At 42.7% G+C, this 17,722-nt stretch overlaps 1 protein-coding gene across 1 annotated transcript; it reads left to right on the top strand.

The window, feature by feature from the left end:
* Window positions 1–572: 572 nt before the first annotated feature.
* On the top strand, window positions 573–16,184 carry LOC148523561 (retinol dehydrogenase 7-like). Its single transcript, XM_088473183.1, has 4 exons — window positions 573–885; window positions 5,871–6,129; window positions 13,500–13,663; window positions 15,949–16,184. The coding sequence occupies exons 1-4, from the start codon at window positions 573–575 to the stop codon at window positions 16,182–16,184; spliced, it is 972 nt and encodes a 323-aa protein (XP_088329309.1).
* Window positions 16,185–17,722: the final 1,538 nt, after the last annotated feature.

Below are 17,722 nucleotides of genomic sequence, written 5' to 3'. Positions count from 1 at the left end.
GTGATCGATGACATGATTCACGCTGAATCACGTCATCATGACCCTGCCTACTGCTTTACAATGCCGATAATCTCGTAGCCACACCCCCTGTCCGCCCCCATTGCCAGCAATATTCCCAGCCATGCCCCCCTATGCCACGCCAAAAGTACAATAAAATGTGCAGTAAACATAATATTGTTTTACTAACATGAAATATCTACATGAAATTCATCATAAATGTAATTGTTTGTGGAAAGTATGGAAAAAAGGGGGTGAATACAATATTACTAAATGTTAAATGCAAATGACTGTGCATATAAACATATTAACTGAATGCATTTGTGAAGACTGTTAACCTAAAATAATTCCAGAGGAAACTGACCTCACAAATAATTTGGTCTCTTCAGAATGCAATAAGCAAATAGTAAACAACTTCTGTTTCCTGACATATTGCATGTCCTGTCTTGATTCCACTTTTATATCTACTTTTATATTTCCTTATTTTAAAAACTATTATTTGAATCTCCCCATTATGTTACATGCACATTAATAGTACTTTATTTTGTTACTCAGTGATAACATTTGTCTTCACCATGTGGCTCCCTCTGCTGGTGGTGTTGGCTCTCATCCTCCTGTACAGATGGTACAGACAGAGTCAGATACTGGAGAATCTCACAGATAAATATGTCTTCATCACTGGATGTGACACTGGGTTTGGGAACCTGCTGGCGAAGCAGCTGGACAGACGTGGAATGAGAGTTCTGGCTGCTTGTCTGACAGAGACAGGAGCTGAGAACCTGAAGAAGGAGACCTCCAGCAGACTGCAGACTGTTATACTGGATGTTACTGAGAGCGAGAGTGTGATCTCTGCTGTTGAGTGGGTTAAGCACAAAGTCAAAGATGAAGGTAAATATGAAAGCAATGGCAGCTTTGGTTCAGTATTGTACATGAAATGCCTCAGCCACACAATTCAATTAAACATGTTGTTTTGCCTGTTTTCAACTCCAGGTGGTAGTTTATATTAAACACTAGCTGGACTACCCAGCGTTGCTCGGGATTTTACAAATGTTTGTTTACACATCATCCTCCAACAAACCTCTCCTTAGGCAGGCCTCACGAAAAGTGTGACAAACTTCCTCATCAACAGTCCTAAGGTATTCGGAGGAAGTAGGACCTGTAAAAGTGTACAACAAACTTCGGAGATAGAAGCATTCAAAATTTGTTGGATGTACAGTGTAAACACGGCCAAGAGCTTCTGTTGCTCTGATACCAGGATGACCATCTACAGCGACTCCCTGTTTTCTGCACATAAAAACTTTCCGAGAAGCTTTGCATGTGTAATATTTTGGCAGCTCACATACAGCAGGGTCCTTGCAAAGTCATCATTTTGACACAGTTCGAAGAAAGAAGTCAATGTTGTTGCGTCATTTGGTATAGTCAGAGAGCTGAGAATGCTGGCAAAACCTGCTAAAGCTCTCTTCGATAATAAACATTAAGATCATGACAAAACATGACAACACAAAACGCTTGCTCCGAGGCCCTACCCATATGCCGTGAGGCCCCACAATGAGCGTACAGCAAAAATAGTGTTTTTTAATTAATGAAAAATTAACAGTAATTAATTTCGATTTAAATTTTTTTCAGTTGCCTCCGCCGTGTTTTAATACGCTCGTATTTAAAATTTCACGATCTTTGCTTGTAAACTGTGGATTTGTATAGAAAGACAGAAGGATAAATTTTCGCTTTTATATAGTAAGAAGAAGATAGAAAAGAAAAAATAGTAGATAAGCTAAATCCTTTTCTAATTCCGGACCTGACCTGTAGAGGGCGAATGCTATGCAAAAATTGTGGTATTTAATTAATTAAAAAGTAACAGTAATTAATTTCGATTCCAAATTTTTTTAGTTGCCTACGCCATGTTTTAATACGCTCGTATGTAAAAATTCACGATCTTGGCTTGTAAACTGTGGATTTGTATAGAAAGGCAGAAAGACAAATTTTCTCTTTTATATAGTAGATTGTTAGAGCAGTTTTTTAAACGGGGATTTTAAAGACAATGTTGACTTTATATAACATTTTAGCTCAATATAAATCCTCCAAGACAAAGGGGTATATTTACTAAAGTGAGAGTTTTTAGAAGTGGAGATGTTGCTTATAGCAACCGATCAGATTCTAGCTATTATCATTTAGAAGGTGCTAGTTAAATGTGTAGTTGTAGTAGAATCTGATTGGTTGCTATGGGCTACACCTCCATTTCTAAAAACTCTCATTTTAGTATACCCCAAAGTATCTTTTAGATATATACAGTATGTTATATTATCAGCTGAGTTGGTTCTATATCAAGTTCAAAACAGATAAACCAACCACTATAGTAAAATGACACGCATGGCTGTCCAAATTGGACAGATGTGGCCATCCAGTTATCTAGCTGAGGGGGAAAGGTATTGACTTGGGGTGGCATGCATCAAGCATCGCATTTTGGATGTAATGCATCCCGCCATTGATAGCTTGCATACCGGCATTTAGTAACGTTGTATGCATGATGATTTAAACAAAGGACAGCTCTTCCAATAACACCTGTCCTTTGCGGTGTTGGGGCTTCCGAGCGCATGACCCGGAAATCTTTCTGCACATGCGCAGCCTTTGATCAGTACATGTACTGGGAGAGATCCTATTGGATCTCTATAGGGAAAACTATAAAAAAGAAGCCTATATTGAGACCACGCTCCAGAAATTTTCACTTTCCAGAGCTTGGTGCACACATGAGATATTAGATCAAACCTCCAAAAACTGCATTTTCAGAGGATTGACCACATTTTTCAGTATAGTGCATCCTGCTCTTGGAGACAGATAAAGTGGAGAAGTTGCCCAAAGCAACAAATCCATGTTCTAACTGTCATTTATCTAGCACAGTCTTTGAAATGACAGTTATATGGGGTACAGGCTTAGGCATTGTACCGATGGACAGAGGAAGGGGCGGGGACCCGGCGTTAGGGGGCAGGAACCCGGTGTTAGGGGGCGGGGTCTCAGGCAGAGAAAGAAGTGTGCATGTAAAATAGATAGAGGAGGGGCGGGTGACTCCATGGGAGTGGCTGGTCCTCAGGCAGGCTAATGAGTTACAGCCTTTTTAGGGGGAGCTGGAGCGAGGATAAGAAGGGAAGGGTCCCCTTCCTCCTCTAGCCATACAAATTCGGCCCCCAGCCAGCCACAGCGCGGACTCAGAGTACAGTAATAATGAGGCAGTTTGACTCATTATTACTACTGCCCTTAATTGTCACAGGCGATAGGAGCAGCAGGATGCACCTAAGGCATTTAAAATGGCCTAGGTATTTGCCTTGAATGCAAAGGGCCGGCTCTGGTGGCAGCTATGCGATAGGGGCAGGGGTGCTATCGGCCACGGGCCCTTGGAATCCTGGGGCCCTTGGGCAACTGCCCATTTAGCCTATAGGTAGGGACAGCCCTGGATATATTGTTCATTGGGTGTACACACAATATATATATCGCCTAGTGCTGTGGTTCCCAAACTGTGCGCCAAAGCCCCCTGGGGTGCCAAGGTGCTGTCATAGGTGTGCTGCAGTGGCCGCAGACCTAAAGTGGCCAGACAGTGTATTTTAGGGGTTGGCGGCGCAGCTTGGAACAGCTGGGGTAAGGGGATTCTTGTGATGAGCAGGGGGAGAGCTGTCACTGTAAAGCAACAGGCAGTGAATCCTGGGGGTCCTAAAATGAGGGGCATTGTGGGAGATCAGACACCAAGGGCCAAATGTCATAGAGTGAGAGTTTAGAAAATGTTAGAGTTTTCTCGCTATGTAATACAGTCCGAGAAGTCTAAAAAAATTCAAACTCACATGTCTTTAGACTAAAAAAACTCTCACAATTTAAACTCTCATCCAAATGTTTTCACAATGTAATAGTGTGAATGATTAATGCTAAACTCTCACATTTTCTAAACTCTCATTCTATTACATTTGGCCCATAGTGTCTGATCTGATCTGAGGAGCGATGCTGCAAAAAGGCTCTGGTGATCACAACAATGAAGGTAAGTAAGGGGAGGACATGGATAGTGGCAAATGGAGATACATCGAGGTGGCAAAGGGAGAGACATGAAGGGCTAAAGGGAGAAACATGGAGGTGGCAAGGAGAGAGACATGGAAGTAGGGAAATTGAAAGACATGGAGAGAGCAAATGGAGAGATGGGAGGGGGCAAAGGGAGAGACATGAAGGTGGCAAAGGGAGAGACATGGAGGGGGTAAAGAGAGACATGGTAGGGGCAAATGGAGAGACATGGAAGTAGGGAAATTGAAAGTCATGGAGAGGGCAAATGGAGAGACATGGTGGGGCAAAGGGAGAGACATGATGGGGCAAATGGAGAGACATGGAGAGAGCAAATGGAGAGATGTGGGGGGGGCAAATGGAGAGACATGGAGGGGGCAAAGGGAGAGACATGAAGGCGGCAAAGGGATAGACATGGAGGGGGTAAAGAGAGACATGGTAGGGGCAAATGGAGAGACATGGAAGTAGGGAAATTGAAAGTCATGGAGAGGGGCAAGTGGAGAGACATGGTGGGGCAAAAGGGAGAGACATGGAGGAGGCAAAGGTGGAGACATGATGGGGCAAATGGAGAGACATGGAAGTGGGGAAATTGAAAGACATGGGGGTAAATGGATAAACATGGAGGTGGAAAAGGGAGAGACAGAGGGGGCAAATGGAGAGACATGGAGGGGCAAAGGAAGAGACATGGAGGTGGTAAAGGGAGAGATGTTGAGGGGGCAAATGGAGAGACATGGAGGGGCAAAGGGAGAGAAATGGATGGGGAAAAGGGGGCAACATGGAGGTGACAAAAGGAGAGACATGGAGGGGGCAAAGGGGTACAGACAAGGGGGCAATGGGAGAGAAATGGAGGGGGCAATGGGTAAGAATAGCACAATTTTTCTCTTTCTTATTTCTTTTTCTTTTCTAAATACTTATTACGGTGGTGGCAAAGAGAGAGACGTGAAAGTAGGGAAATTGAAAGACATGGAGAGGGCAAATGGAGAGATGTGGAGGGGGCAAATGGAGAGACATGGAGGGGAAAAGGGAGAGACATGAAAGTGGCAAAGGGAGAGGCATGGAGGTGGCAAATGGAGATACATGGAAGGAGTAAAGGGAGAGACATGGAGGGGTCAAAGGGAGAGACATGGATGGGGTAAAAGGAGATATATGGATGGGGTAAAAGGGGAAACATGGAGGGAGCAAAGGGAGACACATGGGGGTCCAAATGTGAAACATGGATGTGGTAAAAGGAGAGACATGTGCGGTTTGCACATGCATAGCCCGATGGCCTATGTATGTGCAATAGGACTCCTGTGTCATAAACCCTAAAGTCTTCGCTGGGACAGCTCTTATCTGAAGAAATCCCAGAAAGTAAGAATTCCTGCATGTCTGCTATAAAAATACTGGTATGCAGGCGAACAAGGCGAAAATTGGTACAGCTAGCCCTAGGTGAGGCACGGTTATTAGCTCAGCCAATGTGTACATACACTCCAGGATTTGCACCGCACCTCTATATATAGCTTGAATAAGTGACATTAAATGGTCATGTCTGCAGACAAATAACTCAGTTGGCTGATCTATACCAATGCCAAAGGTCTATATGGCTGTTTTGGTAATCAAGAAGTGGATTAATAGTCCAAAATATTTTGGTAACATTTAAAGCAACAGTTTGAGACCAAGCTTGGAATAATTTTATGTATAATCAAAAAGTAAGAACTTTCCTTACTTTTCTGTCTATTGTATTTAAATAATTACACACAAAAAAACTATATATACTTTTTATTTACTTAATATTACTTTTATTGCTTACAAATGCTAATGTTTTTATTTAAAAAAAATCCTTTAACTTTTTCTTTCCAAAGAGTTATGGGGACTAATGAATAATGCTGGCATTGGAATACCAACAGCCCCCAATGGCTGGCTGGGCAAAGAGGATTTTGTCAAGGTGCTGAATGTAAATTTACTGGGGATGATTGATGTGACGCTCAGTTTGCTACCCTTTATTATAAGAGCAAGAGGACGTATTATTAACATATCCAGTGTGATGGGAAGATTAGCATTCGTAGGAGGAGGATACAGCATTTCCCGATATGGGGTAGAAGCATTTTCAGACTCCCTAAGGTAAGAGTTTGTACAGTCTGTATATTCTAATGATATGTTCTCTACAATTACAAAACGTATAGCAGTGCCATAGCATAAGCTCCCCCTATGCCCCACCCCTGGCGCACATGATGTCATGACATAACAGATCAAGCACTTAGGGTGGCAGAAACTGAAACTATCTATGTAGTGGGGTGCCTCTCCAGGCACCCTACAGGCTGGAGACAGGTACTGTCAGAGAAGCACTGTGCAGCTGCCTTGGCCTTGAGCCCTTGCTGATGGCACCGGTCACACACCCCTTATTATGGCCCTTGTGGATAGAAATGGTATATACTACAGAGTTATGTAGACACACACCCAGCAGAAGGCACAAATTATGAACAGCCCAGTTACTTAACCAGTGGAGTATAGCTTGAGCGGAGCGGGGTCCTATTCAGCTCACCAGCTGATGAGTGTATGAAGCTTGCAGAAAGTGGTGCAGGATGCTGGAACATCTTTATGCAGTTATACACTGGGGTCTTTCATATGGAGCTAAGCAGGAGACTAAAATGGCTGCAGTCACATGTGCAGAAGCAGATCAGGTTAGAGGACTGACCTCCTGGCAGATTCTGGGTCCTAGTGCCCAGCACAGTGCTTTCTATCACAGAGATTCTGCTTTTACTCAATATTTTTATCATGTATTAGTGTCTGTTTTTACTAGCTAATATTAGTTTTCATCTCTTTTATTTGTTTGTATTTATTTGACACTATTTGTCGATGTAAATGCCATCGAAAAATGTGTTTATATTTTAACATGATATACCAATATAGTATGCTTGATTTTAAGGCCCACAACCCTTTTAGTGAATATACATAAGTTTTATTGTTTTAAGCCATTAAATATTTGCTAAACAACATGCCTAATTATTTAGTGTTATTTGCACACGTTCTAACATTTAAATAGCTACTTCATGTGATGAATACTTGTATGTTACTACTGTGTTTAGCATATAGAGCTGATATCTTTCTTAGGCCTGGGGGCCTACTGCATGTATCAAGCTGATTTTTACAGAGGATCGATATATAAAATTATGCAGAAACTATGTACTAATAGCACAATGCAGGAGATTAGCACTTCAGATCGCAGTCCCCTTTATTATCAGTGGGAACTATGATCTGACCCCTATTTACCAAACTCCAAAAAGCAAAGCTTTTCGGAGTTTAGCATCGGTAGTTTACACCATCTTCAGATGGTGTAAACTAGGGGTGAGCGGGTTCGGATTTCTGAAATCCGAACCCCCCCGAGCCCCCCCGATCCGAGGCAGATCCGAGTCAGGCTCAACTTTTCCCGCCTGACTCGGATCTGAAATCGAGGCAAAACGTCATCATCCCGCCTTCCGAGTCTCGCGGGTTTTGGATCCTATATAAGGTACCCGCGTCGGCGCCATTTTCTCACTCGGCTGTGGACAGTGAAGAGGGAGGGTGGGAGTTAGGGCTGGCTGGGCTGTGTAGTGTAGTGTAGTGTAGTGCAGAGTAGTGTTGTGCTGTGCTGTGCTGTGCTGTGCTGCGCTGTGCTGCTGTTGTCCACTACTTCAAAGTCCATAGGGGCTGGCTGTGTTGTGCTGTGCTGCTGTTGTTAATAGGGGCTGTATCCACTACTTCAAAGTCCATAGGGGCTGGCTGGACTGTGTTGTGCAGTCAGTTCTCCATAGGGGCAGTGTCCACTCCAAAGTCCTGTGCAGTGTACCAGTCCTAAAGGGGTGCTGTAGTGTTGTCCAGGGGGTGCTCTGTCCATCAGGGGTGCTCCCCCCCAGTGCTAAAAAAATAATATTTTTTGTGTGTTTGTGAATTGTGTGCGCAGTAGCCGCACGTGCATCAACAAAGTAGTGCCAAGCGTGCGCCTGTGTCATAAGTAAAAGGGCCGGCTGGCTTGACCGTTAAAGGGTGCTGTAACCCCCGAAAGTACACTCCAGTCCAAACCAAAAAAAAAATTATTTTCTGTGTTTGTGAATTGTGTGCGCAGTAGCCGCACGTGCATCAACAAAGTAGTGCCAAGCGTGCGCCTGAGTCATAAGTAAAGGGCCAGCTGGCTTGACCGTTAAAGGGTGCAGTAACCCCCAAAGTACACTCCAGTCCAAACCAAAAAAAAAATTATTTTCTGTGTTTGTGAATTGTGTCCGCAGTAGCCGCACGTGCATCAACAAAGTAGTGCCAAGCGTGCGCCTGTGTCATAAGTAAAGGGCCGGCTGGCTTGACCATTAAAGGGTGCTGTAACCCCCAAAGTACACTCCAGTCCAAACCCCCAAAAAAAAAGATTTCTGTGTTTGTGAATTGTGTGCGCAGTAGCCGCACGTGCATCAACAAAGTAGTGCCAAGCATGCACCTGTGTCATAAGTAAAGGGCCAGCTGGCTTGACCGTTAAAGGGTGCTGTAACCCCCAAAGTACACTCCAGTCCAAACCAAAAAAAAAAATATTTTCTGTGTTTGTGAATTGTGTGCGCAGTAGCCGCATGTGCATCAACAAAGTAGTGCCAAGCGTGCGCTTGTGTCATAAGTAAAGGGCCGGCTGGCTTGACCGTTAAAGGGTGCTGTAACCCCCAAAGTACACTCCAGTCCAAACCAAAAAAAAAATTATTTTCTGTGTTTGTGAATTGTGTGCGCAGTAGCCGCACGTGCATCAACAAAGTAGTGCCAAGCGTGCGCCTGTGTCATAAGTAAAGGGCCGGCTGGCTTGACCGTTAAAGGGTGCTGTAACCCCCAAAGTACACTCCAGTCCAAACCCCAAAAAAAATTATTTTCTGTGTTTGTGAATTGTGTGCGCAGTAGCCGCACGTGCATCAACAAAGTAGTGCCAAGCGTGCACCTGTGTCATAAGTAAAGGGCCAGCTGGCTTGACCGTTAAAGGGTGCTGTAACCCCCAAAGTACACTCCAGTGCAAACCAAAAAAAAATTATTTTCTGTGTTTGTGACTTGTGTGCACTGTGGCTGCACGTGCATCAGCAAAGGAGCAGCGCCAAGCGTGCGCCTGTGTCCCATAAGTAAAGAGCCGGCTGGCTCATTTCTTAAAGGGTGGTGTAACCCACAAAGTGCACTACTCTCCAGCAAAAATAAAAAAATATTTTCTGTGTTTGTGTGCGCTTTAGCCGCACGTATATATCAATATAACATAAATGGAGGACCAAACTTTCCCCGATAAAAATAAAATAGGGAAAGATCAAGAACCACTTCCTCCTAGTGCTGTTGCTGCTGCTGGGAGTTGTTCATCATCCCAGAGAGGAAGTAGGAACATCACTACTTTTACTAAACAATTGACCCTCCAACAGTCCCTAGCGATGAGGATGAAGTACAACAGCAGTCATCCTGAAGCAAAATGTATAACTGAGGCCTTGACTGCTATGTTGGTGTTAGACGTGCATCCGGTATCCGCCATTAGTGCAGTGGGATTTAGACAATTGATGGAGGTAGTGTGTCCCCGGTTCCAAATCCAGTCTAGATTCCACCTGCATCCTCAAAGCAGCAGCGACAAGCGTGCATCTGTCTGTTAAAGGGTGGTGACACCCTCAAAGTGTGCTACACAAACAATAAAAATATTCTTCTTTTTTTTTCTGTCTTTGTGAATTGTGTGGGCTGTAGCCGCACTTGCATCCTCAAAGCAGCAGCGACAAGCGTGCGTCTGTCTGTTAAAGGGTGGTGACACCCTCAAAGTGTGCTACACAAACAATAAAAATATTCTTCTTTTTTCTGTCTTTGTGAATTGTGTGGGCTGTAGCCGCACTTGCATCCTCAAAGCAGCAGCGACAAGCGTACGTCTGTCTGTTAAAGGGTGGTGTAACTCTCAAAGTGCTCCAAAAAATAAAAAACTATTTTTTTAATGTGTTTGTGACTTGTATGCAATGTAGCCGCACTTGCATCCTCAAAGCAGCAGCGACAAGCGTGCGTCTGTCTGTTAAAGGGTAGTGACACCCTCAAAGTGTGCTACACAAAAAATAAAAATATTCTTCTTCTTTTTTCTGTCTTTGTGAATTGTGTGGGCCGTAGCCGCACCTGCATCCTCAAAGCAGCAGCGACAAGCGTGCATCTGTCTGTTAAAGGGTGGTGACACCCTCAAAGTGTGCTACACAAACAATAAAAATATTCTTCTTTTTTTTTCTGTCTTTGTGAATTGTGTGGGCTGTAGCCGCACTTGCATCCTCAAAGCAGCAGCGACAAGCGTGCGTCTGTCTGTTAAAGGGTGGTGACACCCTCAAAGTGTGCTACACAAACAATAAAAATATTCTTCTTCTTTTTTCTGTCTTTGTGAATTGTGTGGGCTGTAGCCGCACTTGCATCCTCAAAGCAGCAGCGACAAGCGTACGTCTGTCTGTTAAAGGGTGGTGTAACTCTCAAAGTGCTCCAAAAAATAAAAAACTATTTTTTTAATGTGTTTGTGACTTGTATGCAATGTAGCCGCACTTGCATCCTCAAAGCAGCAGCGACAAGCGTGCGTCTGTCTGTTAAAGGGTAGTGACACCCTCAAAGTGTGCTACACAAAAAATAAAAATATTCTTCTTCTTTTTTCTGTCTTTGTGAATTGTGTGGGCCGTAGCCGCACTTGCATCCTCAAAGCAGCAGCGACAAGCGTGTGTCTGTCTGTTAAAGGGTGGTGACACCCTCAAAGTGTGCTACACAAACAATAAAAATATTCTTCTTTTTTTTTCTGTCTTTGTGAATTGTGTGGGCTGTAGCTGCACTTGCATCCTCAAAGCAGCAGCGACAAGCGTGCGTCTGTCTGTTAAAGGGTGGTGACACCCTCAAAGTGTGCTACACAAACAATAAAAATATTCTTCTTCTTTTTTCTGTCTTTGTGAATTGTGTGGGCTGTAGCTGCACTTGCATCCTCAAAGCAGCAGCGACAAGCATGCGTCTGTCTGTTAAAGGGTGGTGTAACCCTCAAAGTGCGCTCCACAAACAATAAAAATATTCTTCTTTTTTTTTGTGTCTTTGTGAAATGTGTGGGCTGTAGCCGCACTTGCATCCTCAAAGCAGCAGCGACAAGCGTGCGTCTGTCTGTTAAAGGGTGGTGTAACTCTCAAAGTGCTCCAAAAAATAAAAAACTATTTTTTTAATGTGTTTGTGACTTGTGTGCAATGTAGCTGCGCTTGCATCCTCAAAGCAGCAGCGACAAGCGTGCATCTGTCCGTTAAAGGGTGGTGACACCCTGAAAGTATGCTACACAAACAATAAAAATATTCTTCTTTTTTTTTCTGTCTTTGTGAATTGTGTGGGCTGTAGCCACACTTGCATCCTCAAAGCAGCAGCGACAAGCGTGTGTCTGTCTGTTAAAGGGTGGTGACACCCTCAAAGTGTGCTACACAAACAATAAAAATATTCTTCTTCTTTTTTCTGTCTTTGTGAATTGTGTGGGCTGTAGCCGCACTTGCATCCTCAAAGCAGCAGCGACAAGCGTGTGTCTGTCTGTTAAAGGGTGGTGTAACCCTCAAAGTGCGCTCCACAAACAATAAAAATATTCTTCTTTTTTTTTCTGTCTTTGTGAATTGTGTTGGCTGTAGCCGCACTTGCATCCTCAAAGCAGCAGCGACAAGCGTGCGTCTGTCTGTTAAAGGATTACATTGGTGACAGCATCCAAGTAGGCATGTCAGACAGTCCGTACCTGTACTGGCAGGAAAAAGAAGCAATTTGGAGGTCCCTGTTCAAACTGGCTCTATTTTACCTGAGTTGCCCCCCCTCCAGTGTGTACTCCGAAAGAGTGTTTAGTGCAGCCGGGAACCTTGTCAGCAAAAGGTGTAGGAGGTTGCTTCCACAAAATGTGGAGAAGATGATGTTCATAAAATGAATTATCAACTCTTCCAGGGAGACCAGCCTCCAGAACGTACAGAGGGACCTGTGGTTGTGGATTCCAGCGGGGACGAATTAATACTCTGTGAGGATGAGGATGTACACAACACTGAAGAGGGTGAGGAATCAGTAGATGAGGGGGATGAGGACGACATCTTGCCTCCGTAGAGCCAGTTTGTGCAGGGACAGATTAATTGCCAGCTTGTTTTGTGGGGGCCCAAATGAACCAATCATTTCAGCCACAGTCGTGTGGCAGACCCTGGCGCTGAAATGTTTGGTTTGTTAAAGTGTGCATGTCCTGTTTATACAACATAAGGGTGGGTGGGAGGGCCCAAGGACAATTCCATCTTGCACCTCTTTTTTTTCTTTGCATTATGTATAGTTTGGGGCCTAGTTTTTCAAACTGCCATCCTGTCTGCCACTGCAGTGTCACTCCTAGATGGACCATGTGTTTGTGCCGCCCACTCGTATCTCTTAGCATAGTCATCCAGCTACCTCGGTGCAACCTTTTGGACATAAAAACACTATTGTGAGGTGTGAGGTGTTCAGAATAGACTGGAAATGAGTGGAAATTAAGGTTATTGAGGTTAATAATAGCATAGGAGCAGAAAAACCCACAAATTCTGTGATTTTAGCTGTTTTTATGCTTTTTTTCAAAAAAATACAGATCCAAAACACAAAACCCAGAACCCAAAACACAGAAGGGTGGTTTTGGCAAAACCAATCCAGATCCAAAACACGAAGAAAGATCCAGATCCAAAACGAAAACACAAAACACGAAAAGTGGCCGGTGCACACCCCTAGTGTAAACTATTGTTTGTCTATGGGTTCTCCAGGGGAAGCAGAGAGATCTTTCGATTTCTCCCCCCACAGAGTGAAGTGTCAGCATGCCCCGGTGAAGTCTTTCATTTCTGTGAAAGACTTCTCCTAAATGTCAGGGTAATAACTCGCGGGGACAGCGTTTACCGCAGCCACTGTCCCTGGTAGAAAAGCAACAACTCATTATTTTATTGCTGCTTTTAGCGTAATATATAACATTTATAAAGAGATATCACAAGCCCAGCTACAGTAAACATTATTTTACAGTACTTTCTAGGCTCAGTACTAATTAAACTGGCCCCTATTTCAGCTTTCAGTTCCGATTAAAAAAAAATGAATAAAGTATTTAAAAAACAACAACAACAAAACAAATGATAGATTTGGGCAGTGATTTATACAGACTCATATATATATATATATATATATATATATATATATATATATATGAGAGCGAGAAAGAGAGAGAGAGAGGATGGCGCCACTCAGAGACAGAAATAAGATGAAGAAGTATGTCTTTAGTCCAACGTCTCATGGAACGGATTTGAGGAAGACACGCTTCCCCACCTAATTTCTGACTCTGCCGCCATTCTGTCTCCATATGATTGTGAGTCTCTGCCTCTAAGTGGAAGGCAACAGAGCAAAGTACCTCCTGATTAACCATGGGAGAGCTTAACTTCTTATATACTCCAATGCTGCATTCTATATTCTGACATCAGAGGAAATTTAGTGATACTAACCCAATTTTTTTGTTTCTCTAGACGGGAACTTAAACCATTTGGTGTGAAAGTTTGCATCATTGAACCCAGCTCCTATAAAACTCCAGCCACAGATCTAGATACCACACTACACAGCCTCCATGATGTCTGGAGCCAAGTGCCGCAGTGGACCAAGGATACTTATGGTCAACAGTATTTCCAAGACTGTGAGTAATATTTTCTTATAAGGCTAAACAATATCAGATTTAACCAACAAGAGATGGAAATTCTCAGCTGATAGCCCTTCTTAAAGGTTTTAGTGCATTCTGAACAATGTTTGGTCTAATAGCTTAAGCATCTATTTTTTTTCACTTTTCTTCACATGCACATCTCCCTTTACACAGTGTTGAAGAGGGTGGCAATATAAAATCCAGTAATAAATGCCCTATCGTCTGATGTCGGACTACCCCCGAGTGCAAGTTAAAAGCAAAACAATAACATTAAACTCATAAATAAAGACACAGAAGCATATTTTGTGGCAAGAGGGAAAGAGATAGACAAAGTATGGTGGCAAAGAAAGCACGCCCCACTAAGCAATATCACCATGTGCACCAACTACATCTATGCCTAGATGAGAGGCCAACTGCCAACCCATCGCCACAACTCAAGGAATCCAACTCCCATCCCAATAACATAAAAGGCTCATCGAGGCTGGTGGTGCCGCTGACTCCAGTAGGGTAAAATCAGTCTAACCCATGTATTGGCAGGGAGAGCAATTCAATATCTAAAGGCAGTGAGTGACTGCTACCATTCTTTCATGCCATGAATAAAGCCTACACCAAAACCAACTAAAAAACACATGGAAGGGTGCATAGGAAAATCCTTGGCAGAAAGAAACATGGCATAATAATGTCACAATGGGGGCACAGTGATGACACAGTGTGCATGACCATGACGGGGTCATCCCTCATGCCTTCCCGTATAATCTACAATGCTTTGACATTGGAGGGAGGGGCGATTAGCAACTGGTTATGCATTTTCGAATCTTTAAGATGTACAGTACTCACAGAAGTCATGTTAAAAACAACATATTGGTCAATAGAATGTTGGAGTTCCACTGGCATTTTGAAAACCCATTCCATTGCATACATTATATATTTTTCACAGGTAACAACAGTACTGAACCAATCTCTGAAAACTTACATTAGGGACTACAACAGAGGAGTCACTTACCGAGAACTGTAGTTTATAAGCATAGAGACGAATACAACTCAAAGAATGAAAGAAGACAGAAAAAGTATTTTGGTGCCATAGTTGGGCTGTCTCTCTTTGTGTGTCTCTTATTGTTTATCATTTATCTTGTTATTGTATAGGAAAAAACCTTAATGGGAAAACATAGGCAGTGGCATAGTGTGTGCAAAGCAGATGGAGCTCAAGCTCTGGGTACCAGCTCTTGTAGAAGGCGGCAGCTGTGGCGGAAAAGCCGTTTTTTCTTTGAACGTTCTAAATCTGGGACTGTTCATTAGTCTTAGAGTTACAAGGCATGAAAATGACAGGTTTGCCCCCTGACCTCCGACTCCCCCCTCTCCATCCTTGGCATTAGCTCCTCTCCCTTCTTCCCTTGCTAACTTACTGTTATTGTAATAGTTGTGGGGCTGTGCTACTAGCCAGGAATTGGCCAAACTGAATAGAAATGTGTAGTGTCTCGGGATAGAGTCAGTATGGTTGCAGGAAGCTGAAAGCCAATGCACTGGAATGTTTGATTTACAGAAATCAGGCTGATCACCTCTATTTATACTGCAATCTATTTCCTGCCCTTAGAGTCCCAACCCTTACTGCTCTGTAATCTCATAAAAAGAAAAAGAAAGAAGAAAAAGAAAAGCATATAAAGCTCTGTAATCTCCCCATATCCATAATGCTGATTTGCTTTCCTCAGATCCAGAATTTTATGTGTCTCCCCAGGTCCAGAACATCTAGGATCTCTCCAAACCTTGTGGTCTCCCCAAATCTAGCACAAATTGGGACATATATGCTCAACTTTATCAGGTCTCCTGAAATCCGCTTTGAAGTCTCCTAAGATCTGCCCCTTGGACCCACTTCTTTCTTCCACTTTCCGGCTACACCCTCTCACCAGACACACCTCTGGGGGGGGGGGTGCCATAGAATGCACTTGTTCCAGGTGCTATGGTTCCACACTTCACCTCTGCACATAGGGCCTCATTTAAAGTTAAGAGGCAATCCAGCTAAAAGGTACAATTTTTCAACTTGGCAAAAACATTTTGCGCTGCAAGGAGGACAAATTTAAAATGTGCAAACAGATTTAGAGTTGGGAGTATCCTTCATCCTAAATCCTCTGGTGTGGCTTAATTTGGGTTTGCACAGTGCTAAATATTTTCTGAAAATACCAAAGTCACATTTTGGAGATGTTCTTCTACATTTACACTTTGACGTGTTCTTGGCTCCTGATGTTAGAGAATATTGTTTTATTAACTGTGTGTTTCTTTCCTTTAAGACTGCAGATTCATCCAATATAAACTGTCTAGGTGCAACCCTCATGTAAGCCAGGTAACAGATTGCATGGAGCATGCCCTGACCGCTGTATACCCATGGACACGCTATTCTGCAGGCTGGATCACCAAACTCTTCTACCTCCCAGTATCATACCTCCCTACTTTTATATCTGATTACCTCCTGGCTCATCCATTGGCAAAGCCACCTTGTTATAGCTCTTCTAACATCAGCAAATGACTCAAAACAATGCTCAGTTTTTAATGATGCAACATTCAAAAAATGCAATCCTATTTTGTTGTGATTATTGTGTATTTATCATGCTTTTTACTGAAATGTTTGCGTTCATCATTGTTGAAGAAAATCTCAACACTTCCAGGAGAAGAGGCATGTATGCCTATATTACAGTATATATTATTTTTAGAGCATATTTTAGTTATTTTTTTCTACTTGCATTCATACAGGAATGAAGGAATATTTTACTGCTCTATCCTACAGGATTATTTATTTTTAAAATCAAATTTGCCCTATCAAAATAAAACTTTTTGTTGTGCAGTCAGTGCTTACTGGCAGTCACAAATATACAGAAGCAATGAAAGAATGAACAAGTACAATCATATTGTGAGTGTATTTTTCAATATAAAGCATCAACAAGAAAAATGAGAAACAAATACACACCAACAAGGAGTGTGTGTGTGTGTGTGTGGCAGGAGGGGGGATTGAGAGAAGAACACCTAGAAGGACGTTGGCATAACTACCATAGGTGCAAGGGTTGCAGCTGCTATGGGGCAGAGAACTGAGGGGGACAATCTAATTGTCAAAATTGCATGTGTTGTATACATTTTAACCATTGGGTGGTACATACAAACTTTTGCTATGGTGCCTTTGAATCCCTAGTTATGCCCCTGAAGAAGGAGAAGGTGGAAGGGAGGAATGGGGGTCAGAGAAAAAATGGGTGTACTGTACAGTACAGGTATGTGGGTGGTAATATTCCAGCTCAAGGGTCATCATTTGGATATAGGAGGTTGCAATAGATCAAACTCAAACCGTTCCACTTCTACAGAAAAGCCCTATACTCGGAAGATTATTTATATTCCAACCAGGCAAACTTCTGGAATCAGTCCTGGCTTGAAAGGGATAGGTCCTCTGTATTCACGTACAGATGTCTCCTCCTACATCTATCCTCAGTACACCACGCAGCGCAACATGTGTGGCATGAGTGAGCCGCCAGGTTCCTTGCAACTCTGGTAGTGAGACAGACAGGAGGGTCAAGTATTAATGCAGCAGTAAGGATAAGAGGTGATTGTCAACCTCACTTGAAAAGACAAAACATGAATTACTGCACTCTAATACTTGTGTGGGGACACTAGTAAACACAAATAATATTAGAAAATTATATTTTTAATAGCAAATAATCATACATATATTAAATGATAAAACTATAAAATTGATAAACATGCAAATATGAAAAATAAAAATACAAAATACAACTTACATGCATCTATTATCAAAAAAACCTAGCCAATAATGCAATAGGAATACATATTCCTTGGAGTAGGGATGTGAATATCCAACATTGAAAAACAATAAAAATAAAAAATAAAAACTACAGCCAACACAGAGAGTTGATCAGGCTCTCTATAGAATGTGAATTGTGGAAAGTAAAAATATAAGTCCCGTATAAAACAGCTGTATCTGAGCTAATGTAGCTATTGGTAATGGATATTCCAAAGGGTGGTCAGATTGTATCCTTATAGCTACTAATGTTGCAATTAATG

Source organism: Taudactylus pleione, unplaced genomic scaffold (genome assembly GCF_031769625.1).
Source record: "Taudactylus pleione unplaced genomic scaffold, aTauple2 ptg000130l, whole genome shotgun sequence".
Lineage (NCBI taxonomy): Eukaryota > Metazoa > Chordata > Amphibia > Anura > Myobatrachidae > Taudactylus > Taudactylus pleione.
Note: the sequence above shows the minus strand (reverse complement) of the source record. Positions and strands in the feature narration are given on the sequence as shown.